The 25988-nt window shown below is 35.3% G+C and overlaps 1 protein-coding gene across 2 annotated transcripts in view; it reads right to left on the bottom strand.

Moving 5' to 3' along the window:
• LOC111142170 (phosphatidylinositol-4-phosphate 3-kinase catalytic subunit type 2 gamma) overlaps window positions 1-25988 on the bottom strand; it is a 338397-nt gene that overhangs the window by 35162 nt on the left and 277247 nt on the right. For both annotated transcript variants that reach the window (XM_022495171.1, XM_022495170.1), the window contains one exon: window positions 7453-7528. In XM_022495171.1, coding sequence (XP_022350879.1) covers window positions 7453-7528 — 76 coding nt within the window. The remainder of the gene's footprint in view (window positions 1-7452; window positions 7529-25988) is intronic.

Raw genomic sequence — 25988 nt, 5'->3', positions numbered from 1 at the left:
CGTAATGAGTGTTAGATATGGTAGGACTAGTCTTACCTCTATGTGTTTGTTAAATTTTCTTGGCCTTTATTTGCTTATGAACTGAAGAATTAACTTATCTATGTAAAAATAAATCCATTAATATTTTTAAAAATATATTCAAAATTAAATCAGAAATATCTGACATCTTTATGATGTAGAATCTTCCTGTGTAAGAACATGCTATGTCTTTTCATTTGTTCAAGGCATTTTTGAAGTTCCCAAGTAATGTTTAAATGTTTTCTTCATTTGATTTTGCACACTTCCTGTTCAATTTATTCCTAGATATTTTCCCTGCTGTTACTGCAAATGGGATCTTTCTTCTATCTTTCTTCTACCTTTATTCTTTTATCTACATTCTATTGCATATTCTTAAATGCAATAGATAGCTATATATCTATATTTGGTCCCTGATACCTTTAATGAGTCTTCATCATTTGTGATAGATTCTTAGTTGATTATTTTTTTTTCTAGATTATTTTTTTTTCTAGGTATAGGATCATATTACTGGTAGACATTGTTTTGTTTTCTTTTTGCCAAAATTTGTTTTTAATTTTTTTTCAAAACATACACTCATTTCACAAATTTTTATTAACATTTTATGGCTAAGGCACTGCTCTAAACCCTTGGAACACATTAGACAAAATTCTTCTTTTTGTATTTCTATAGTGGTGAGGGAGATATAAAAAAGCAAAACACACAATAAATAAGTGAAATTTATGATAAGATGAATATAATAAATGATAAGGAAAAAAGCCCAGAACATGATGAAGGCACTGGGAACCAGCAGAATAAGGGTCAGTTTGCAACTGTAGATGGGATAATCAGGGTACTTCTCATTGAGAAAGTAAATTTTGAACAAAAACATGAAGGAGGTGAAAGAGTGAGCCACCTGTTGGTTATTGTGATGATCACGGGCAGAGTGTCGTATTTTATATTTCAGTGGAAACGCTTTTCTACTGTTTCCCTGTCACGCCTGATGTGGGCTTTGGAGAGCCAAGATAGATGCACTTTCTCATGTGAAAGCATTAACCATTTGTTTTTATTTGAGTGCTTTGTCAAGAAAGTTTATTGAAATTTATCAAGTTCCTTTTAAGGTCTATAGAGACAACCATATGATTTTCTCTGTAAATCTTTGAAATTTATTTATTTATTTATTTATATTTTAAATTTTTAAACTTAAACTCAATTAATTAACATATAATGTATTATTTGGTTTAGGGTTACAGGTCTGTGCTTCATCAGTCTTATATAATAACCAATGCTCATTACAACACACACCCTCCCCAGTATCCATCACCCAGTTACCCCATCCCACTCCCCTCTCCCATGCAGCAATCCTCAGTTTGCTTAATATGATTAAGAGTCTGTTATGGTTTGTCTCCGTCTCTGGTTTCATCCTGTTTCATTTTTTTCCTCTCTTCCCCTATGATCCTCTGCCTTCTTTCTTAAACTCCTTAAATCTTTTAAGATGATAACATCGATACTGTATATTACCAATATTGATCCATTCCTGCATTTCTGGTCCCAGTGAATTATATTTCTTTAGTGTGCTGATGGATTATTTTGGCAAGTATTTCACTTAGAATTTTCCACTAATACTCTGAAGTGAGATTAGGTTGTAATCCCTTTTTTATTCTTATATCCTTGAAGCTACGGGCATAAATACTGTATGTGCTTCATAAAAATAATATAGAAAAATTTCCTTACTTTTTTCTGCTTTGGAATTATTTAAATAACAGGGGAATTATCTACTTTTTAAGGGTTTTGTAGACTCCCTCTGGAAATCATCTGAACTTGGTACTGTTCTAAACATCACTTTTTGAAGCATTTTCTTTTCTATCAAACTTGATCTTTTCCAGGGCAAATAAATTGTTTTCCTGGAACACTATTTCAGATAGATTTACAAGTTTAGTCTTGTATGCTTGAGCAAACTAGTCTCTTACTGTTCTTCAGTTTCATCTTTTTCTATGGTTACATCTTGATTCTCCTTTTGTATTTTACATATTTGCATTTGCCTTCCATTCTTTTGATTAGTTTAACTTCTAATTAATTAGTTTAACTACTGGCTTCTCTATTTCTTTGTATTCTTTTAGCTTCCAAATTTATTTATTCTTTTTTCTGTGTTCTAACTCATTAATCTCTACTTGAATCTTCATCCATTTCGTTTCCTTTCTTTCTTTCTTCTTTTTTTTTATTCCTTTGGTTTGTTTTATGGTCTTATTCCAATTATTGAGCATTACTTTATGTTTCTCTTATGGTTTCTGAGATGTATAGCTATTCTTTAGAAATTCTGCAATTTTTTTTTTTAAGTCCTTTTGGTCCAAGAGTTGTTCAAAAGAGCTTATTTTTTAAAAATCTCCAAGCAAGGGATGCCTGGGTGGCTCAGTTGGTTAAGCGGCTGCCTTCGGCTCAGGTCATGATCCCAGCGTCCTGGGATCGAGTCCCACATTGGGCTCCTTGCTTGGCAGGGAGCCTGCTTCTCCCTCTGCCTCTGCCTGCCACTCTGTCTGCCTGTGCTCGCTCTTGCTTCTCTCTCTATGTCAAATAAATAAATAAAATATTTAAAAAAAAAATCTCCAAGCAAGTATCTTTTACTTTTCTGAATTTTTAAAATCAATTTCTCACTTTACTTTCTCATGATTAGAAAATGTATCTGTACTATTTCTACTTTTTAGGATTAATTGAAATTTTCTTTATGGCCTAATATATACTCTATTTTCATGATTTTCAGGATAGAGAATTTGATATAAATTAATAAATTTTGCCTCATTAATTTTACTACTTAGTTTTTGATGTATCTATTTACTTTTTTCAGTCTTTCATAAATCAAAAGAAGTGAATTAGAATATCCTATTAACAGTCTATTGTATATTTTTCCTTGAATGTTCCATAATTTCTCTTTTATATATGTTGCTCTCATATAATTGATATATATATTACATATAGCAATATTTATATGTAACAACTCATGTCTTTATTGAGAATTGTGCTTACAGTTGAAACTTGCATTCTTGTTTAATTCAATGCTTCTTGGCCTAAATGCCACCTACCTTCTCTGTTCTTCCTGTTTTATGTTATTAAAGAAATTACAACATTTTTGTTTTTATGATTTTTAAAGGAAGTCTTTGGCTAAGGAATTTGTTTTTATTTTTATGTACTTGTAATACTTAGAAAAGCTTTTACTTTTGTTCTGGTGGTTACTTTTATTTAGTATTCTTAGACTTTTATTTTTTGGACAGTATTTGTTACCTAATAGAAAGAGATAAAATTAGTGTGCATAATCTTTTACACTTTTCTCTCATCTACCTCCCAATTATATTCAATGTATGATCTTAGTGTTTCTCTAACACTAATTATACATATGTTAAGATTTTTTTATTGTCTGACTTGTTAGATTTTAGTGATATCTTTGATACCCAGCTATTAGAAAGGAAATATTTGGAGAAACTCTCCTCTCATCTTCTTTTCATCTTTTCCTGCCCACATCAGCCACAGGTAAAAGTCTAAAATAATTTTCTAATTGGAAACATATTATATGATATAATACAATATAGTAAAATGCATGATATTTTAAAGCTTTCTACTTTCAGAAACAACTTAAAATTAGTATTTATAAGTAGTCCTAGCCCTCCCCTTCTGTATCATTAAAATTTACATTGAAAACCTGGTACCATACTTCTACCCACAGATAACTGATCTGGGCTCTGCTAGAGCAAGTAATGGAAACATTGACCAGAGAGACTCTGCCATGGAGACTGTGGCTTTAGGTTCCCTTTTAAATTAGCATCTCCAATTGGAGGTACTGATGTGAGGTAATGATTAAAAACTCCTGTTTGTAACCATTTGTAATTATCAATGGCATCTAAATATGCTCATTAATTCATACTCTTCACTTTGACAACTGCTGTCTTTGATCATTTTCTACTCTATTACCTATGTTATTGTCTCTATACCTTGGCAAAAATCTATCTTTTGCATGTTGGTGTGGTGTACTAGTGGAGAATGGATAATTTTATATATATATTTAAGATTTTATTTTTATTTATTTATTTGACAGACAGAGATCACAAGGAGGCAGAGAGGCAGGCAGAGAGAGAGGGAAGCAGACTCCCTGCTGAGCAGAGAGCCTGATGCGGGGCTTGATCCCAGGACCCTGAGATTACAACCTGACCCGAAGACAGAGGCTTAACCCACTGGTGCCACCCAGGCACCCCAATAATTTTATATTTTAATGGAGGTACTATTTGGCATGGGACCTATATTAATTTGGAAGGACTATAGAGGATTATGCCAGTAGAGAGTTAAAGAATATACAAAATAAAATCCAGCAACTTTCTGAGTAGTGCTTTGGTTGAGTGTGGTTGAGTCCATAATATTTAATGTGATAATCTGTAGGAGATTTTTTTCTAGGTGAAACTTCAAGAGAACTCTAGTGGTGGGGAGGCAGTGAATTCATTGTGCCAGGACATTGCTACAGGAAGTGGTAGGTGTGGGAGTAGTAGCATGATTTGGGGTTTTAATTTCTTCTCTTTTGTCCAAGCTACCATGACAAGCCACCATGGTAGAGAATATAAATGTGTCTTCCATTGTTCTTTCTATCATCAATAATTTATTCAGTAATTATTGATGGAGAATCTAGACACCCTGTTAAGCCCTGGGGATACAATGATGAGCAATATGTACATGGATTATGTCTTCATGGATTTCTAGTCTACAAAGACACTCATGAGCCATAAACATCGTTGCAATAATTTTGAAAAAAAAAAAAAACATTTTAGGAGTACATAGCAAAGACAAATAAGATGAGAGCTGAAGGATGCAAAATATGCATGTGTGTGTGTGTGTATATATATATATATATATATATAGGAGAAGACAGAATAGAGTCAAGTGGTCCAGGCAGAGAAAGGTGCATCTCTTAGGTGCTGAGGTGCTTGTCTCAGTTGAGGAACTGGAAAAACACAAGAATCAAGATAGGGAAGGGCCTGCTATTAAGGCTGGAAAGGGAAATTGGGGGATGCCAGATTCTGCTGGGATGCCATCATGAAGATTTTGGTCTTTATCATAAGGGCAGGGGTAGCTACATAATTTCAGAGGCTCAGTGATATGAAAATGAAAATATGGGATTCCTTTTACAAAAATTATTAAGAATTTCAAGACAGTGACAGCTGAGTATTAAACCAAATTCAGGACCTTTCTAAGCACTGTGCTTAGTGTCACTGCACGGGTCACAAGCCCATGACATTGGCCTACCTAACGGCAAAGAGAAACCAAGGGAAAGTGTGAAGTACAGAGGAGTGATGACTGGATTGGCAGTTTAAAAAATTATATTGTTCTACCAAAGCATGTTTAGTTGGAGAGTAAAGGCAGAGGAATATTAATATCTCTCAGATCCAGGATTATAAATTATTACTAATATTATCTTCGCAAGACATGTGCTTAGATACACAGTTATCCAGAATCTACTCAATTTGTTAGTAGAAGCAGGAAATACGGTAAAGTCTGAGATTTTTGCTTAAGGTCATCCTATGTCAACCAATATTTTAACACACTTGAATAATTTTTTCCTCTAATCATTTAACAACAGAAGCAGAAAGTTTCAACTAACTGACAAGAATATTGCTTAAAATAAATAATGTTCTTTCTTGTTTATGAAAAAAGTATGAAGAACTTGGAAGTTTGGAAAAGAAAATAATTTAAATACAAGGAAGACCAATGTCCTGCTCATCCTTGCTTGTTGTAGTGATTTGCATATTCTGTTTAGAAGATGTGTTCTATTGTTTTAAAACAATAGGCTATATTTCATATGCAACCAGATATTGAGAATCAAATCTTTTGTCCATCATCATTCTGCCAAAATAAGTCTTGAATATTGTATGCTGTAGTAAGCAATAAGTGAAGGAGAAAAAATTCAAATCACCATTTTATTTTTTACAATAACAATCCTAATTTTGTGTGTGCTTATGAATTTCAAATACCTTACAGAGAAATAATACTATCACAAAACTAAAAAATTGATAGTGATCCACAGTTTTAATTTTTCAGTACATAGAGAATCAATTTTCTTTAAGGACTTTAAGGACTTTGATGATAGGTCAACCTATTACTCTTTAAAATGTCTGACAACTCAAGAAATCAGTAACCTTATTTTTTTTAATCTGATTAATTCAAGTTTATAAACGTTGATGGTAAAAAATATCCCCAGCTTTTAAAAAAAATCCCAAGTATTTCTAGAAAGAAGGCATTTGTTAAATATTTGTGTACTATGACAATAAGAAGGAAATATTTTTTGTGGATATTGTTCTTCTTTAGACACATGCTATAAATTATAAGAAATGACCTTATTTACTTATTAATGTTTATGGTTTGGCTATATAAGCAGAGTGTCTTAGAGAGTGATACCAAATGAGTAAAACGTAGGGGAATGAGAGAGGTACAATCCTCCTATATTAATTTGGAGCTTGTGAGTGCAGAGCAGTGCATAGTGGGGAAGTGAGTCATTGAAGTTACTTCAGTTTAACAGAAGAGGAGGCAGATGCACACATAAATATACAACTTAATAAGCGATTACACTATTCAACTTGCTCTGATTGGATGGAACTATGCACCTAAGGTTAGGAAACCACAGTGGCAGATACGAGCAGAGGCGATAAGCCGATGGGCCTCATCTTAAAGGCAAAGCATCAGAAGGAGGATATGGATAAAATAAAGACTTGGAGTTGCAAAGGAAAGGGGGGCGAGGTCTAGCAAATTATGGGACTGCAAATCTTGCGTGAGATAAAAACTAGTCTCAGTATTGGATAACTACTGGCAACGGAATTTTATTATGAATGCTTAAAATTGATGGTACATTCAGATAGAGTCCCTTCCAACCTAGGAGAAATACTAGAAAATACTAGAAAAGTTAATTAGAACTAACAAACATTTGACAGAAAATAGGGTGGGTAATTGTGCTGGGCTAGTTTGGGATCCAGATAATAAAAAGAAGACTTCATGAGGGAGGCAGAGTGATTATTGAGCTTTAAAAGATAAGAGTGAAACTGCGAGATAATTCATAATCATTATTATTGCCTAATATTTATTTTTGTTGCTTCCTAAGCTATTGAGCAAACTGGAAGACTTACCTGCAGGGGGAAAACAGGAACTCTGTCTCTGAAATGCAATTCCACCTCAAAGCACAATTAACTGAAAGGAGTTAATAGTGTGACATCATGTAGTTATTATAATTGGACAAAAACACATTGGTTCGATTTAACTTGAACATTTTCTAAGGGGTTAAAAATCTTTGGAAATAGTTAGAAAAGACTCTTAAAGTTTATTCTTTAAAAAGATTATAATTTGAAAGTTGAAAATAATATTGTTGTGATATTTTTTGCACAATTATATAGAAACTCAAAAATTGTACATAATAATACTGATGACATTACTTGCCTAGATCCATAAGCGATGATTCTTCAATTGTTTGTTGCACAGGCTCAGAGAGGAAAAAACTAAGCACACAATCACTCTGAAAAATAAGACAAAGTATAATGTTTCTTCATATCTTATATTTATTTATTGCTCCTATTCACAGGTGGGACCCCTGTGATGGGGGGATGGACCCCTAATCCAATATGACTGGTGTTTTTAGAAAAAGGGGAAGTTGAGACACATTCATGTAGGAAAGACAGTGTGAAGAGACACAGGCCAACGATGATCTTTTGTAAGTCAAGGAGAGAGGCATGGAATGATTTTTTCCGTCACAATTATCAGAAGGAACCAAACTTGTGGACACCTTGATTTCAGACTTTCAGATTCCAAAAATGGGAAACAATGTATTTCTGTTGTTTAAGTCACCCAGTGTGTGGTACTTTGTTAAGGAAGCCCGAGCTAACTAACATAGCACCCAGTGGTGATCCCTACATCTATTACGCGGATTATAGTCCTTCCTTCTCAGGAACCTTGTGGAGTATCTCAGTCTATACTTCAGTAGATTTACCTTCTTCCTTTCTTTCTCACCAACATAAAGTAGTCTCTTCATTAACAACTAGCAAACAGAAGAGTCAAACCACACAAAATGTACTCACACATGAACAATACCTTGTCACAAATGCCCTTTTCAAACCCTGTGTTATTTCCCACCTCTTTGACAAATCTTAAGTTGCCAACCTTCATACGGCTTCAACTTCTTCAATTTCTACTCTATGATTTATAACACTCAGTTTTCTGCCACTAACTGTTGTCCAAAAATGTTCTTACCATTATTTTTTTTTAAGATTTTATTTATTTATTTGACAGAGAGAGAGAGATTACAAGTAGGCAGAGAGGCAGGCAGAGAGAGGGCGAAGCAGGCTCCCCGCTGAGCAGAGAGCCCAGTGTAGGGCTCCATCCCAGGCCCCTGAGATCATGACCTGAGCTGAAGGCAGAGGCTTAACACACTGAGCCACCCAGGCGCCCCTCTTACCATTATTTTTAACAACTTTTACTTTTCAAATGTCTTTTTTTCCCCTCCAAATCCAGTGGGGATTTTCTTAACCTTTATATAGCTGTTCCATTTTTAGTGAGAAACTCTCTTTCATTTGCTTTTATGACACTAAGTTCTCCCAGTTTTGCTTCTATCTGTCCCACCATCTCTCTCTCTTTTTTTTTTTTTTTTGAACTGTTTTTCCTCAGGCTCCTTTTCTTTTGCTTGTAATATAAGTTCTAGTGTTCCTCATTTCCAGGCCGTCCCTCTAATTACTGACCCATTCTTTCTGCGTGATGATATCCCTTTTGGTGGCTTCTATAATGATGTACAAATCTAAACCTTAATCCCAGATCTATCTCCTGAGCCTCAGCCTGCTATTTCATAATACCTATTTGTTGGCTTCCTTGACTATTGGAAAGACAATTAAAACTCAAAAGTGCACCAGTAAATGCATTTTCTTTACCCTCAAATCGCTACTTCTTCTCATGTCCAGACTCAAAATAAGGTCTATCTTTTTAGACTCTCTGTTCTCCTTTACCCTACACGTAATATTTATTGCTAAGTCTTACTGACTTTAATTCTTAAATATCGCAACCATCTATTTTCTTCCTTTCAGGTATGCTTCTGACTTCCAGCATCATTACTTCTCACCCAAATTACAGCAGAGTGTTTCTCCAAACCTTATCCTGTTACCCTTTGATTCAATCTATTCTCCATTTAATTGTAAAACTGATCTTTCAAAGTAAAAATCTAACCGTTAACTGCTTAAAATCTGGCAGTGGCTCCCCATGGCTCTTAAGAAATAGGTCAACTGCTTGACAAGGTTTGTATGACCTTTCTTGATTGGGATAATGTTCATTTTCCCTCTTCATCTGTCAGCATTTCTCCTCCAGTTATTTTATGCTTAACTACAGCTGAATTATATTTATTTCCTCAAGTGTGTTATCAATAAGGTATCAAGAGGGATTGTCATTTATTCACTCATATCTAACATAGTATTTTTGCTCAATAGATATTTCTTAACCAGAACTGAGATCTCTCTTTAGATATAGAATACATTGGTTTTCTAATACAAATATTCTTATCTATGTAGCAATTTTATACATCGTAAATTAATTAATTACCAATTTTGATCTCTATGTATTGATCTCTTGTGAGCTTGCTTAATAAGACTCTATCCTCAAGAAATGTATCCGTATTCAGGATGCTGACTAAACCAAGTTTTCTTATTTTGAAAGCTTGAAGACAAACTTAGGACTGTGCAGAATTTGTTGAAGAAAATTTGACCTTCTTTGGCCTTTTGACAACTTGTCAATTATTCTTCTCTGGCGACATTTTGGCCTCACCACCCAGTGGTTATTAAACTTCAATAGGAGGCAGAATATCTTCCCAATTAGTATCTGAAATGTCACCACTAGCTAATTATTCCCTTGTGTTTACACTGTCATATCCTTGAAATCCTCATTTGTAATTCCGGGTGTGGGTGACATACTAAATACTAATTCCTTATTGTAACAAGATTGTTTTCATTCTTGAGGAGAAACATGATTCAGCGTCAAGGGAGGCAGAGATCAATGAAAGAGATGAAGAGGATAGGAAAAGTAATGTTGCTGGATCTTAAAATAATTGATTTTAAAATTTTCTCTGACTTGACTTTACTCAGGGGCATGCCTCCTTCTGCTTTTTAGCACATTGCACCACTGGGTAGTTTGAGTTATAGAAATGTCAGTAGCTACAATTGTTCTTACTGATAACTTAGATCAATGTTCTCAACTGGGTTTGTATTGACTCCTAAGCAATGTGGCGATATTTAGCTCTATAAGTTGTATACTGAGCAACTTTACAGGTGCCCTTTTTACATGAACTGCAAGTATAATCCTACTTAACAGTATTGCCCGTATGTAGGGCTGGCAGATATAGCAAATAAAAAGAGAGGATGTCCATGCAGTATTCGCAACATACTTATTCTATTTTTTTCCTTTCATTGTATTTTATATATATATGTGTATTATTTTCTTTTTTCTTTAAAAAATATTATTTTATTTTTTTTTCAGTGTTCCAAAATTCATTGTTTATGCACCACACCCACATATGGTATATAAACAACATACTTATTCTAAAAAAATATTTATCTCAAATTCAAATTTAACTGGATGGCCTACATTTTATCTCACTACGCTACAATATGAACTGTCTAGAAAATGTGTGAGCACACTTTTGGTTGTCTCAGAGGATACAACTGGCAATTAATGGGCAAGGCCACTTATCCTAAATGTCCTGCAATACACTTAGGAGATTCTTACGTTACAAGGAATGTTGCTTTCCCGCTTAATCCTTCAAAAGGTAATCATTTCCCAGGTTAAAAAAAAAAAAACCCTCTGAATTTAATTACTTTATTCCAGAAGTGGGAAAACTGAATACTAGATAGCATAAGTGATTCACTGATTGAAATTAGTACCAAAAAAAAAAAAAAAAAAAAAAAGCCCCCAAACAAAGGGTGGTAGAGAGTAGTCAATAAGCCCAGGACCACCTATGTTACTATTGCCAATGGCCTACAGATGTGAAGAATGCATATGGGGGACAGGTAGGAGATGTGGGTAGAGAGAATTCTGTAGGAGTCCTAGAACATGGTAACGCTACACAAGCTTGAAACTACTGTGACCTATTGATGAATTTTAAGCAGAAAAGCATCACAATTAGATATTTTTAGAAAGATGACAGTGTAGCATTGTGGAGGAAAGGAGAAAAACAGCAGCCAGTTTAGGAGAATATCATCAGTAAAATTCCTCATATGCTCAATATATTGTATTTTCTGAGCATTCCATTCTGATTTCCTACTAAATCTCTAAAATGGCATTTGTGTTCTTTCCCATTCTATTTATAATCCCAGTCCTGGTTGTGAGGTAGGTCTCCTCTTTGCATCTCCTTGGTCTTCTGACCTCCCTTTGTTATTCTTTTATAAAAATACTCTGCTTTGAAGATCGTGTCTGCTGACTATCCTGCCCTCCTCACTTGCTGTTGCACCTGTCTACTCATCTTTAGGTCACTGATCTTCACTCCTTGAACATTTTCCACCTTGGAACATTGTATTGTCTTCAATAGTTCTTGTCATAATTCATACTTATTTTAATATTCAAGTAAATTATCCTTCCCTGTGGTTACCTTCTTTATTTTTGAACTCCTCTTATCCATTGATTTTGTTCTGCATCCCACTCAGTCACTCACTCCTGTTCCCTTGATCTTGATCAGTGAAGAAAGCTCTTCCATTAACCTTGATTTCTAGTTGCTTAGTCTACTATCACCATCTTCTTCCTTTCCAGCTCATTCCCTCTAGTTATACAACTCAAACAATCTGTTGACTCTAAGACCTTTTCACTGGCCTTACTCATTTCATATTCTCATGTTCCTTCTTGGACACCTTGGATCTCATGATTGATACTAATAATTCCATTGCATATTTCTTTCAACTTGTTTGGCCTTCTCTCCTTTTATTTTATTATATATTTGTCAGTAACCCAACCTGGGTTATTCTCTGCCAATGCTGCAACTGCAGCAGGCCTGCTGAATGTTCCTGGAGAAAAGCACTCAACCAACCACACTTTACTGGTCTTACTATCACCTCATGCCCACTACCCTCAAGTTGGTTTTTAAGATTTTCTGGCAAGCTATATGTGTCAGTAGTCCATTTATTCCTCTATTCATCTATAGGTCTATTTAATAACTTATCCTTGCTCCCCAACATGCCCACATACTTTCCCTCTCTTTCAGTCTTCTCAAGGCTGTCTTCTTATTGACAGAAAAAATGGAAAAGAATTTCTATAAGCTTCCTCCAACACACCTGTTATCTTACCTCACTTCTGTCCTTTCCTCTATTACATGGATGTACTATCTGTGCTTTAATCTGAGACGAATTTGGGCACTAGATCCCATGCTCTGCTCTATACTCAAAGTCAACACTTTGGTCTCTGGTTAAGTTCTCATTTCTTTCATTATCAATTTTTGCTTCTTCATTGGATATTCCTAGCAGCATACATACATGCTATGACTTAGTTCAATAAACAAAATTCCTGACCTACATTTCCCTGCACACTATCTTTTTCCTGTTCATCCTTAGAGCAAAGCCTCTTCAAGGATAATTCTCTACTTTCTATCCCAAATTCCTATTTTCATATTCTCTTTTGAACCTATTCTAATCAAGGTTTTGTTCCTAACACTTCCATCAAACTGTTCTTATTAGATTCACTAATGATATCCATTTTGCTAAATCCAGTGGCCAATTCCCAAATTTTGCCCTATCAGTAGTATTTGAAATGGCCGATTTTTCCTTCTTTAAAATGGGTTTTTCTCTTCAATTCTAGGCATAAGATGCTTCTGGTCTCCAACAGGTTGCTTTTTCTCAGCTTCTTTTGTTGATTCTTTCCCATCCTCTCAACTTTTAAAATTTGTATGTTCTCTTCTTTTTCATATTCATATTTCACCTTGAATAATCTCATCCAATCTCATGGCTTTGAAAACCAATTATTTGCTGACAACTCCAATATTTTTATTTCCAGCCTCTCTTTTTCCCTCAGCTCAAGACATTCAATTTTCCACTTGACATCTCTAATTAGAAATTTCATATGGAACTCAAACTTAGTATACTTTGATCTAAATTCCTGTTTGGGGGCACCTGGGTGGCTCAGTGGGTTAAAGCCTCTGCCTTCGGCTCAGATCATGATCCCAGGGTCCTGGGATCGAGTCCCGCATCGGGCTCTCGGCTCAGCAGGGAGCCTGCTTCCTCCTCTCTCTCTCTCTCTCTGCCTGCCTCTCCGCCTACTTATGATCTCTCTCTTGTCAAATAAATAATAAAAAAATTAAAATCTTTAAACTCCTGTTTGCCCCCACTCTCTACTGAACTCCTATAGTTTTCTCCATCACAGCAAATACTTAACCAATACTAGCTTGTATGGCCATAATAGTAGGTTAGTGATTGCCACTTATCTTGACCCATCAGTACCTGTGCCCTAATGCTTGTTAAATATCTGGAACATCCCTCCTATATGGAACATTATATATTTAGTGAATAAATTAATAAAAGTTTGGGATTTGTTCAGGGACTCTAAAGTTACTGGTCTTTGATATATCAAAGGTTCCAGTAAATGGATTATGCTATATTGAATGCTTTAGGAGGTTATTATATATATTTCTAGAGCAGATGTTTATCTAATAATGGTTTTAAAATGTCTAATATACTTTAAAGTTACAAATGCAGTCCACACAGAGCAAATTTGAAAGCCAATTGAAAAATTTTAAAATTAAAGTCTCTATCAGCTTATTTTTTGCTAAATTCAGAAATCTTATTAATATGTTGTTTATCAATTATATTAAAAGTCATTTGCAATTTAAAATGATTGATTTTTGAGAAAGTTGATCAATTCAAAGTTGCTGAAAACTTCAGTGTTTTTCCTGTATCATATAAACATATTCTTGCTCTCAAAGACTACAGAGACTTATAGTATTTGCAAAGATCAGAAGTAATGTAATATAACACTGAGATCAATTTTTTCTCACTTTAAAATAACACATTAAGAATTCCTATTTATTAACTGGCCAGCCAACATCTAGAATTGGCTGCAAGATTTAGTTTCAGTGAGTTAAAACTAAGATAAGATAGATAAGATAAATCTATCTCAAACACTGTGAAAGGCTGTAAAAAATGTGAATTTAAAAATGAATTCCCATAAGAGTTTTAAATCACAGTTGAATAGGAATTGTGTTTTATTGCCTTTTTCATAAAGCAGCTTGTCAGAATGTCCAGTCTTTAATGTAGTTCAACACAACTGTATTTGTACTGGAGTTACATAGAAGAATGACACTGTGAAGAACGGTGAACTTCTAAAGAATCTTTTATAATTCTGATTCTAAAATGTCATCAGTACTTCACTAGACTCTGAAAAATAATCTTGGTTTTACTGATGGTACACATGTGACATTTATCCTGCCTGCAACGTAATCTCAGCCGGCTCCAAAAAGGAAAAGAGCAATGTAGTGACAAATGTAGTAATTAACATCTGGGTTTAGCAAGTGGGGAACAAGAAACATATGTTCACTATTAAGATAGGATTTACCCATTTGGATTTATTTTGACATTTGATTTCTGCTTAAAAAAAATAACATTGCTTAAACCACAAGTGATACTATTCCTTATTTTAAGAGGCTTTCAGAAATGAACAGCAATCCTGCGAAGAGCTAGAAATTACAATTAATATGGCTTTAAAATTTTAAAAAACAACAGCTGGTTATATATCTCAGCTGAAGTAAATGTAGATACAGGTGATTTTAGGTACTGCCATCATTTGCTGTAACTTTTTTTTTTTTAAGATTTTATTTATTTATTTGACAGATGGAGATCACAAGTAGGCAGAGAGGCAGGCAGAGAGAGAGGAGAAAGCAGGCTCCCCGTGGAGCAGAGAGCCGGATGTGGGGTTCAATCTTGGGACCCCGAGATCATGACCTGAGCCAAAGGAAGAGGCTTTAACCCACTGAGCCACTCAGGCGCCCCTCATTTGCTATAACTTTATGTTTCTATGTTCTTTATTAAGATCTTACTTAGTTGGCAACACAATTCCACCAAAACAGAGCAAAATTTAAAGCAAAAACAATTCCTTTTATCACAACTATCATTTCTTTGAGGAATGAAATTACAATGAAAGGAAAAAAAGTTTCTATTAGCGTGAGAGAAGAAAGTAAAACTAAACAAACAAACAAAAAAATCCCAGGTAGATACAGGACTAGGATGTCTAAACTGATGCTTCCAATCTCATTAGAAGAGATATTGGGGAAGCATGTAATTATAGTCTTCATTTATGCCTATTTTCTTTTATCAACAGATTATAGGTGTGTGTGTGAGAGAGTGAGAGACCGACAGGCAGATAGACAGAGAGACATGGTCTCAGAGATTTACAAGCATCCCTCTATCTCAGTTGTTCTTATGTCATTAGACTAAAGCCCCAAAGACATCTGTCCCACCACTGGACTTTAAAACAGACTTTTTATCTCATTTCCTGGACAAAAAGCAAGAGTGCTTAGAATTGGGAATGATCCTAGAAGGGACTATGACAGTTGATTTTAATAAGATAAAATTGTCCCGTTTTATATTCAAGCTGTATCTTCTACTTCCTCCCCCCCCCCCTTTTCCCATTCATGGCCATACATTTCTTTATGTTCATGAATGTATGCATTTATAATGGTGATGAGTGCATTGAGAATAAAGTTTATATGGTATTAATTGAATCTCTCCAAAGCTCTTAATTTAGAGTGTTATACATAGTAATGTTATACATGCCCAATACAAATTAAAAACTCTTGACAAAGTTATGTACCGTGATATAAAATATTTTAAACAGTTACAAATAAATGTACTAAACGTATTTTAGTAATAAATGTGCTAATGTAACTAAAAAAGAGTATGAGTTTCAGTGTCTAGGCATAGTAAGATTATTTGCTTTTCTTACACTGCCATATGACAAGCAGCTATGAAAGGAGAAAAATATTCTGTTTTTATATTTATTTATTTGAAGAGAGAAGAGAGAGAGAGAGAGAGAGAGAGAGAGCACAAGCAGAGGGGAGGAGCAGAGGAGGGAGAGTCCTAAGCCAACTCTGCGCTGAGCACAGAGCCTCATGTGAGGCTCGACATCACAATCCTGAGATCACGACCCTGATATCACGAACAAAACCAAGAGTCGGACACTTAACCAGTTGGTTAATCATCCAGGCGCCCCAAGAAGAAAAATATTTTTGGCCACCTGGGTGGCTCAGCTGGTTAAGCGACTGTCTTCAGCTCAGGTCATAATTCTGGAGTCCGGGGAATCTAATCCTGCATCAGGCTCCCTGCTCAGAAGGGAGTCAGCTTCTCCCTCTGGCCCTCTCACTCTCTCTCTCAAGTAAATAAAATCTTTAAGAAAAAAAGAAAAATATTTTTTATGGGTTTTTCTGGGGCCAGGGATGGGAATTATTCTATCCCAGGAATATTCAGCACGAATATGAATTTACTTTAAACCTCTTATTAGAAGAGGAAAGGAAACTTGTGCATGTATAAAAATTTCCCCTAAGTCATTCACATCACTTAAAATAAGTAAAATGCTCATGTTACATTCATGACTTTATAGATCTTGGTGTTTCTATAGATAACTATGTACATAACTATGTTTACAGGGGAAAACTGTATCAATAATACAAAATTTAAAAAATCTAAAAAAAATCCCTTTACTTTGAAATAATTTATGTGATTTTTAGGTCAATAATGTTTTATTTAGTTAATTTTTTAAAAGATTTTACCTATTTATTTGACAGAGAGCAGAAGCAGAGGGAGTGGCAGAGGGAGAGGGAGAAGCAGGCTCCCTGTTGAGCTGGTAGCCTGTTGGGGGACTTGATCCCAATACCCTAGGATCATGACCCGAGCCAAAGGCAGATGCTAACTGACTGAGCCACCTGGGCACACTTATTTAGTTAAACTTAAAATAAGTTTTCATTTCCAGTATCTAAAAAAACTGAATCAGGGAAGTGTCTACCAACATATGGAGACACTGAAGTATTCACCATGATTAATCCATTTGAAGATAATTGAAAACTGACCACATTATGCATTACACACAAAGAACTTGGGTGATTAGGCAGGTCACACTGCTTATTAATGCTAATCAACATCTGATGATATCGCTGTCAAATTATTATTGTTCTATTACCGTGTAATCCATATAATGAGTAATTGTATCAAGTCCCACAAAGTTCCTTAGGAATAAGGGGGGAAAGCCAATGTACGAAGCTATGGAAGTCTTTATGGGGCCACTGGCACCTATCTACATAGACAGACTATTGACAAGGACTGTACACTCCTTAGGGCAGTGCCCACATCTGATTTAGCTTTTGACTTTCTAAAATAGAATTTCTCAAATCTGGCTGTGCATCTAAATCACTTATGTTAATAAGAAATAATACAGATACCTAAATGTCACTCTTTACCCAGAGAATTAGCATTCCTAAGGATGGGGTCTCACAGCATACTTTTTAAAACCTCCTCAAATTGTTAAAAAAAATTGATCACTAGCTGCTATTTTGACCCCCTCCCTGGCCAGACAGTATACAACGCAGGCAATCAATAAACATTTGTTGAATGACTGATACAGTAGTTTTCCAAAGAGGCCCCTATTATGCTAGCACCCACATTTAATTTTTATTGACTTGAGTTTTATTAATACAGCAGTACTTTATTTATTTTGTAGTATAGAAATGACAACTAATAAATAGATAAAGGACTTACATCTCAGGAAGGTATTTTAATGTACTCCACTCATTGTGCAAAATTCAATTAAATTATTAGGGAACTGTTACTTTGGGAGAAGGCACACTTATAATATTGGCTTCCTTTTGTAAGAGACAAATGGGATTCCCCTTTTTGGAAGTCCAGTGTTAGAAGTTGGCTGACATATTCTCACTTGGAGCATTTCTAGGATCTATGATTTTACAATAGTGTCTCATGTTTGATGATATAAATACCTCTTCTTTTTCCTTCTGGTTTTTTTTTTTTTTCCCCTCACTCAATTCTTAGATCTTAATTCCTCCAAGAAAAAAAGTGTGGTGCCTGAAATTTCTTCAGCTTTCCTATTTCTAAATACTGACCAACAGAGATTAAAAACAACACAAAACAAAATAAAACATCTCTTCCTAGGGTATCTACAGGAGTACTTTAGTTGGCACATTAGCAAAGGTGAACGTGATGAATCCTGTGAGCTCCGTGTTTGGTGGTTTTGCTCATCTGCGTGTATGCAGCAACAATTGTGATGGGCAACAATATTCACTAAGCCTTGCTGTGTTAAGCTGTACTTGTGCAAGTGTTCCCTACTTGCTATGTCTGACTCCTCTGCTTTCCTCTCTCATAACAGTCCTCTGCTAGCACTTCCATATGAACTTATCCTGTGAATAGATACATTTAAGAGTTCCCTAATGAAAGCCTGCTGCCACATGAAAACAGATCTCAATATTTTCCTTATCCAGGCTAGGGCCAGAAATCAGAAGGTCTCTTCCACTTCACACTTACTTGTCTCTGCCTAAATAAGCTAAAGGCTGGCACCTGCAATGGTTACTAGATATTTTGCCAATTATTCTGCAAAGGCATAGCCCTTAAAACAGCTTTAGTATAATCAGTGAGGCAACCTTCAGCATACATATCATCCCATCCACTATCCCCTCAGCATTTCCCTTATAGACAGCTGCCATACCCATAACACCCTTGGACTATAGCATAGGTAATGGACATGGACTTCAGAGAATGGCAGAATAAGTAAGGAAGATTAATATGTCAACATTCTAAAAAGGGGCACGTGGCTGGCTCAGTCGGTAGAGCATGTGACCCCTGAGTTCAAGTCCCATGTAGGGCATAAAGTTTACTTAAAAAGATTTCAGCATTCTATATTCTTAAATATACAAAAAACACTTGAAATCCAATGTAATAAATTAAGGTGCCTAAATCCTATGGGGCAGAAGCTTCAGTTATATCTCATTTCCCATTACTCACTGATTAAGACATAAAACCAAATATATTGAAAAGATAGGATACAATTTATATTGAGTATGCATGGACAATAGTTTAAATTCATGCATTCGCAATGTATCTACACATAACCATTTATTTATTTATTTATTTATTTATTTATTTATATTCATTTGAGAGAGATACGGAGACAGACAGAAAGCACAAGCAGGGGGAGAGGCAGAGGCAGAAGCAGACTCCCCACTGAGTAGAAAGCCCGGCATGGGGCTCTATCCCAGGACCTGGAGATCGTGACCCGAGCTGAAGGCAGATGCTTAACCATCTGAGCCACCCAGGTGCCCCTCTACACATAACCATTTATTATAGTATTGTTTTACTACTGCCTAATATTATTTTCACAATTACTTTACATCTTTGTTTTCAGTTTCTTCATTACATAGTTCTATTCCCATGATGAACACATACTATTTATTTCTCTCTCTTTGTTCATAACAAACATATTAAAAATGTGCTCTGAGTGGTCTTTCTGAAGACCGCAATTATGACTCAGTGCGCTATTAATGCTCATTCTTTAGAAGCATGGCCAGGCAGTATTCCTAGGCTCTGTACTAGGTAACCAGTAGAATCTGTCTCTAAGTTAGCAGCTAGTAGGACTCAACTTTATTCTCTAGCAAGACAGAGGTCCCTGTCATGGGGCTCATGTGAGATTATATGCTGGGGTGAGGAAAAATACCAAAATTACATTAATTTTTATTTTGTAACTTCATCCAAATTTTCAATTTTTTTTACAAATTTGTTTGTTTGTATATTTATTTATTATCTTTATTTTTTTAGATTCTAAACATTCTCTTTTTTTCTCAAGATTTTATTTATTTATCAGAGAGAGAGAGAGAGAGAGAGAGAGCACCCACAAGCAGGGGGAGCAGCAGGCAGAGGCAGAGGGAGAAGCAAACTCCCTGCTGAGCAATGAGTCCCATGTGAAACTTGAACCCAGGACCCTGGGATCATGATCTGAGCCAAAGGCAGATGCTTAACCAACTGAGCCACGCAGGTGTCCCTCTAAACATTCTCTTTATTATGTGTTTGATCAAGAGGAAAAACCAAGTGTGGGCAAGGGAGGGATGGGAGGGCTCACCTTGCCTGGGAGCCCCTCACCTGCCATCTATTTTTTCTACAAATTTTAAAACATTTATTACTTATTAGTTCAGTAGTTTCTGTGTAAAACATAAATGAATGACATGTTTTGGAAGCATGAGCTAATTTCTTTAAAAAACGCAAACTTGTAGGATATAAGAATAAATAAGAGATTGCTGCTAAGTACTTTTCAGATGCAAACTGTCAATCCTTTAGGTTTTGAAAAGCAATATAAATCTATGGTTAATATATACTAATGATTCTGTTATTATTCATTTAAAATATTTATTGACTATTGATGGGTTTGTAATTGTGCTATAAATGGGTAATAATTGAATAAATAGAGTCATTGAGTTCTTTAAGCTTCAAAACTAGAGAAGAGCACATAACCATAATGGATGTGTGTTTAGGGTTCCCTCTATCTAGTGTAACTTTCTCCCAGTTTCTATTTACTAACGCCTATTTGCCCTTTAAGAACAACTTGAATGTCCTACTCTCTGGGATGTCTTCTCTAACTCACTTGGAATTGAGTTAAGTATGCCTACATAAGTGCTCAGCCACTTGTCCTTTGATACAAAATAGCATCTCCAGCTGAGAGTCTACTAGCCTAGAAATCATATCGTAGCACAATCTTCTTGAGTCCATATTTGCTAAAAGCCAGTAATATAGTAGGGAACACGAGTATTTACTATATTGAAGGCCAAATGTCTGACCATATCCAAACTGGAAAAAAAGGGAAAGAAATCTATGGCATGAGTAATTTTTCTCAAACAATAGAGTGCATCAGAACATCCCAGACAGCTTGTTAGAAACACAGACTGCTGGGTCTCATCTCCAAAATGTCTGATTTGGAGCCCCTGGCAGACTCAGTTGGTAGAACATGTGACTCTTAATCTCAAGGTCACAAATTTGAGATCCATGCTGGGTATAGAGATTATTAAAAATAAAGTTAAAATAATAACCAATGGCCAAAATTTCTGATTTAGTTTGTCTAGGATGGAGCCAAAAATTTGCATTCTTATAAGTTCCCAAGTAAGGTTCCTAGCACAGTCCAGAAACTGTGCTCTGAGAACCACTAGTCTTAGAAACCGGTAATAGGGATTTGAAAAATCTCATCTCTTGCTCCTGACGATGTGGAATCAAACATAGTCATTATTGACAATTTGGGGTTGTTTTCTAATAGCCATTGGACCCTTATGGTCTGAATTGTGGGATTTTCTTCTTTTAAGTGGGTCTGATTCTCATCAAACCACAATATTACTCAATTGGGAGGTACAGCAGTAAGCTAACATCCTAAATCAGCAAACCCACAGTTGAGACAGAATTTTTAATACATTCATTAACATATTGTATTTTTAAATTTCGGTAAGGTTTCCTTGATATACACTGATTTACTCTGTTACATAGCATGTAATTTTTAAAAATTTAGCCATGACTGGTCTCCTCTAATGAATTTCCTAAGCTCCAAGTGGAGAAAAAAGGTTTTTGAAGTAACAACTAAGTGAAACAGGATTCTTTGACCTTTTAAATCCCAGTGTGAGATCTAGTCTAGCCCTCCTATTACAATGCCTGCAATTTACTGAAGCTTAAAATATGTATCTACATGTACAGCATGATATTATGTATCCTACACATGGTATAACCCAAGTGCTGCTGGCGTTTAATTAAGACTGCGGAGTTCAGAAATGGCCTGTTTATGTCTGAAACAAGCCTGAACCAAGGGGGTGCCTGGGTGGGGGAAGAGAAAAGACGGGGTTCACGATATTTTAATTGGGAAACCCATACTAGCAGCAGTCAGTTTAAGTGCTTCTGTCATTCACTCACAACTCCAACAATGGGCATTTTATTAATTAGCATATTGAATGTCAGAGATTAGATTTTTAAAATAAATAAACGGTAGCTTGTTGGCTAGAATGATTAATATTAGAAATGGGCTCCCACTGGTGACATCAAAGTGACTCCAGATATGTGGATTCCTTAAGAATATTCCATAAATGGTTTCCATTTTTGATTGAAAAGGCAAAAAACCGTAACAGGTGTGCACCCTGTACCCTTAGGGATAGTGTTCTAGATGATCCTTAAAGGGCCCCGTGTCTGTTCAAGAACTCTGGAGGATTCTGTTAGTTTGGTACTTGCCTCTGAAACTTAGCATTTGTCTCATAGAAACCTCTCATGCAGATAGTGATATGAACATCTAATGTTAAAGAGATCTAGTGCTGCCTTGAACATTCACAAGGAGTTGTAACATCGGTATGTGTGTATAGCTTATATGTGTATGAATAGGGTGGGGAGATCTTACGAATGCTGTTTTTTACTCATGTGAATGAGGGGAGCAGTATTGGGGTCTGATATTTCTCTTCAATTTTCTAGGCTATTCTCAGAATCCCGGGTGAGTATACCAAACACCTCACCAAGGACTCCTTAAATATTTTCATATGGGAAGTGTCAATAGACCTAGACCCTCTGAAATGGTTCCCTATGAGAGAAAAGGCATATTTGAGCATAGAATGGGGGTGAAGAGCAGAATGGCAGATAGCTCTGAAAGCTGAGGGTAGTATGGGTAAGGATTGCAGTTCTAGACTCCTATATTTGATAATGGTAGATTAAGTCACTTAGTGCAAACCTCCTGCTGAGGATAATTGGATTATTACAATTTGTTTTTTAAACTTTGCTTGAAAACATCAGAGAGCTAACAAGATAGTGAAGAATTACCAGGCTAGGGTCTGGGCAAGGATTTGGAGATGTGTAAGGGTTTGGGCACTACTTTTTTATTGTGGGTGTTTATTGATATAGGTTTGAACTGTGGAAGGGCTGAAAGGTTGAGCAGTACCTACTTTGCAGAGATAATAGGAGAGGAAATAGAATCCAGAGGGGCCAAGGAAGCTCTTGCTGAATCTGTCTTATTTTGGATTTAGAATCAAATTCACATCTAAGGAAAAAGATGAGCCAGAAATAAGCCCTCATAAAAGCTACAGTTTGGTTTTGAAAAATCCAAATCCCTGCAATTGAATTTCAGCAATCCCAGACTGTTAATGTCCTCAGATATTATAGTTCTCTAGTACAAGATAACAGCAACATAGGCCTCCAATTATTTCTACAAAAGATGTTGCAGTACAGTATCTGGCCACATTAAAAAGGAAAATAACTACGCTTACAAAGGAACAAGACTGAATGATAAAAGACTAGCAGAAACACTAGACAATAGAAATATACATGCAATGAGCCACAATACTGAAGTTTTTAGAAAGATTTAAAGAGACCTATGGTTAGGGGCTCTTGTGTGGCTCAGCTGGTAGAATGTTCCACTTTTGATTTCAGCTCAAGTCATGGTTTCAGGGTCCTGGGATCAAGCCCTGCATTGGGCTCCCCACTAATCAGAGAGCCTGCTTGAAATTCTCCCCCTCTCTCTCTCCCTCTGCCCCTTCCCCTGCTCACTTGCTCTCTCTCTCAAATAAAGAAATCTTAAAAAAATAACTATGCTTATTATTTTCCAAGAAACCATAAAAAAGACAAATTTTCAGCAAAGAACAAGAAACTGAAAACAAGGAAATTCTAAGACTGAAAAATATCATAACTGAAATGAAGAGCTCAAAGGATGGATTTAACAGTATACTAAACACAGATAAGTAGAGAATAAATAACTCAGAAGATAAGTCAGAAGAAACTACTGAGAATAAGTTATGGAGAACAAAAGGATAAAAAAATACAAGAGTAGAGGCATGAGACATAGAGAAGACAGTGAAAAGGATTAACTTATATTTGATTATACCTTCAGAAAAAAAGGAGAGAGGAAAAAATATTAACAATATTTCAAGCAGTAATGACAGAATTTTCCAAAACTGATGAAAGACATCAGGGAGCAAATTCAGGAAGTGCTAACAAGCATGATAAATAAAAACAAACTTATATCTGAGCAATTAAAATAAAACTGTGTGGGGCGCCTGGGTGGCTCAGTGGGTTAAAGCCTCTGCTTTCGGCTCAGGTCATGATCCCAGGGTCCTGGGATCGAGCCCCGCATTGGGCTCTCTGCTTGGTGGTGAGCCTGCTTCCCATCCCCCTCTCTCTGCCTGCCTCTTTGCCTACTTGTGATCTCTGTCTGTCAAATAAATAAATAAAATCTTAAAATAAAATAAAATAAAACTGTGAAAACCAACAGTAAAAAGAGAAATATTAATAGCAGATAAAGAATAAAGAAAAAACAGTTTCAAAGATGAAACAAATAAAATAGGTGGGTTTTAAACAGAATCAATGGATGCTAAAAGACAATGAACCAATAGCTTTAAAGATTTTAAAATAAAATCATTGCTATCCAAATAGTATAGTCAGCTAATATATCCTTTGAGAATGAAGACAAAAACTTTTCAGATAAATACAAATTTAGAAATTGTTTCTAGTAGCAAATTCATATTTTAAAAAATAATCAATGGTATTTTTCAAATAGAGGGAAAGCAGCATCAGATATAAAGTCAGTTATGACAGTGGAAATGAGATATGTGGGTAATATTAAACAGATATTGATTGTGTAAAACAACATAATACTTATTAAGTTTATGGGATATAGATGTAGATATATATTATTAGTATAACATAAAATTCAACTGGGTTAGATAGAGTTAATCCACAGTCACAGGAAAAATCATACTAAACATTTATAAATATTTTAAGAGAATAATAACAAAGATACAATACTGTATGTAAAAACTTGTGGGGTGGATTAAATCTTGATTAGGAGGGGGGATTTAGAATTTTAAATGTGTAAGTGAGGATAGGTTGAAAATAAACAAGTAACTATCTGAGAATGTAATAAATAGAACAGCAAATTATAACCAAAGCAAGCAGAAGAAAGGAAATAATAAAGGTCAAACATAAATGAAATAGAAAAATAATATAATAGTCAATAAATCCCACATTTCATTCTTTGCAAAGATTGGTAAAATTCATAATCCTCTGGCAAGACTGACTAGGAAATGACATACGTGAGGAACAGAAGAGTAGACGTCTTTTCAGATCCTGTAAGTGTTAAAAAGATTGGGAGAAGATGCTCTGAATAATTTTATGCCAATAAATAAGCACAAATTCCTAGAGAATGATAATTTAGACCCAGCAAGAAATAGAAAATGTGAATTGTCCTATAATTCTTAAATAAATTGAATCTCCGAACCTACATGGCTTTACAAATTAAAGAAATAAAACCAGTTTTATACAAACTCTTCCAGAGAAAAGAAGAAAAGCAAGAAGTCTTTGCAACTAATATTATGAGGCCAGGATATTCTTCATTCTAACCTGGTAAGGACATTATAAGATAGAATATCTTTGTCATTAACAAAGCTGAAAACAAATGCTAAAGAAATGTCAAATCAGGGGCTCCTGGGTGGCTCAGTGGGTTAAAGCCTCTGCCTTTGGCTCAGGTCATGATCCCAGGGTCCTGGGATTGAGCCCCGCATCAAGCTCTCTGCTCGGTAGGGAGCCTGCTTCCCTTCCTCTCTGGTGATCATTGATCAGCCCAATAGATTCAGAAAAAACAAAACAAAACAAACAAAAAAAAAAAACAAAAACTAGATAAATTCAATTTTCTTTACTGTCAATTTTTTTTATATAACATAAGGAAACTTTCTTAAAATAATAAAGGGTACCTACAAAACCTGTGTACTTAATGAGAAACTTCTTCTCTGAATCCAGAAATAATATGAGCATATCTGCCATCACCACTTGGAGGCCCTGCACAATCAAAATAGCCAGAAAAAGAAATATAAAATATAAATATCAGAAAGAAAAAAATAAACCTGTTATTTGCAGACAATATGATGTAATTGGAATATTAAAAAAATACAAGTAAGTTATTAGAATTAGAAGTGAAGT

This window comes from Enhydra lutris, unplaced genomic scaffold (genome assembly GCF_002288905.1).
Source record: "Enhydra lutris kenyoni isolate GAN:26980312 unplaced genomic scaffold, ASM228890v2 scaffoldscaffold7, whole genome shotgun sequence".
Taxonomy (NCBI): domain Eukaryota; kingdom Metazoa; phylum Chordata; class Mammalia; order Carnivora; family Mustelidae; genus Enhydra; species Enhydra lutris.
The sequence above is the reverse complement of the archived record's forward strand: the minus strand, read 5'-3'. Positions and strand labels throughout refer to the sequence as shown.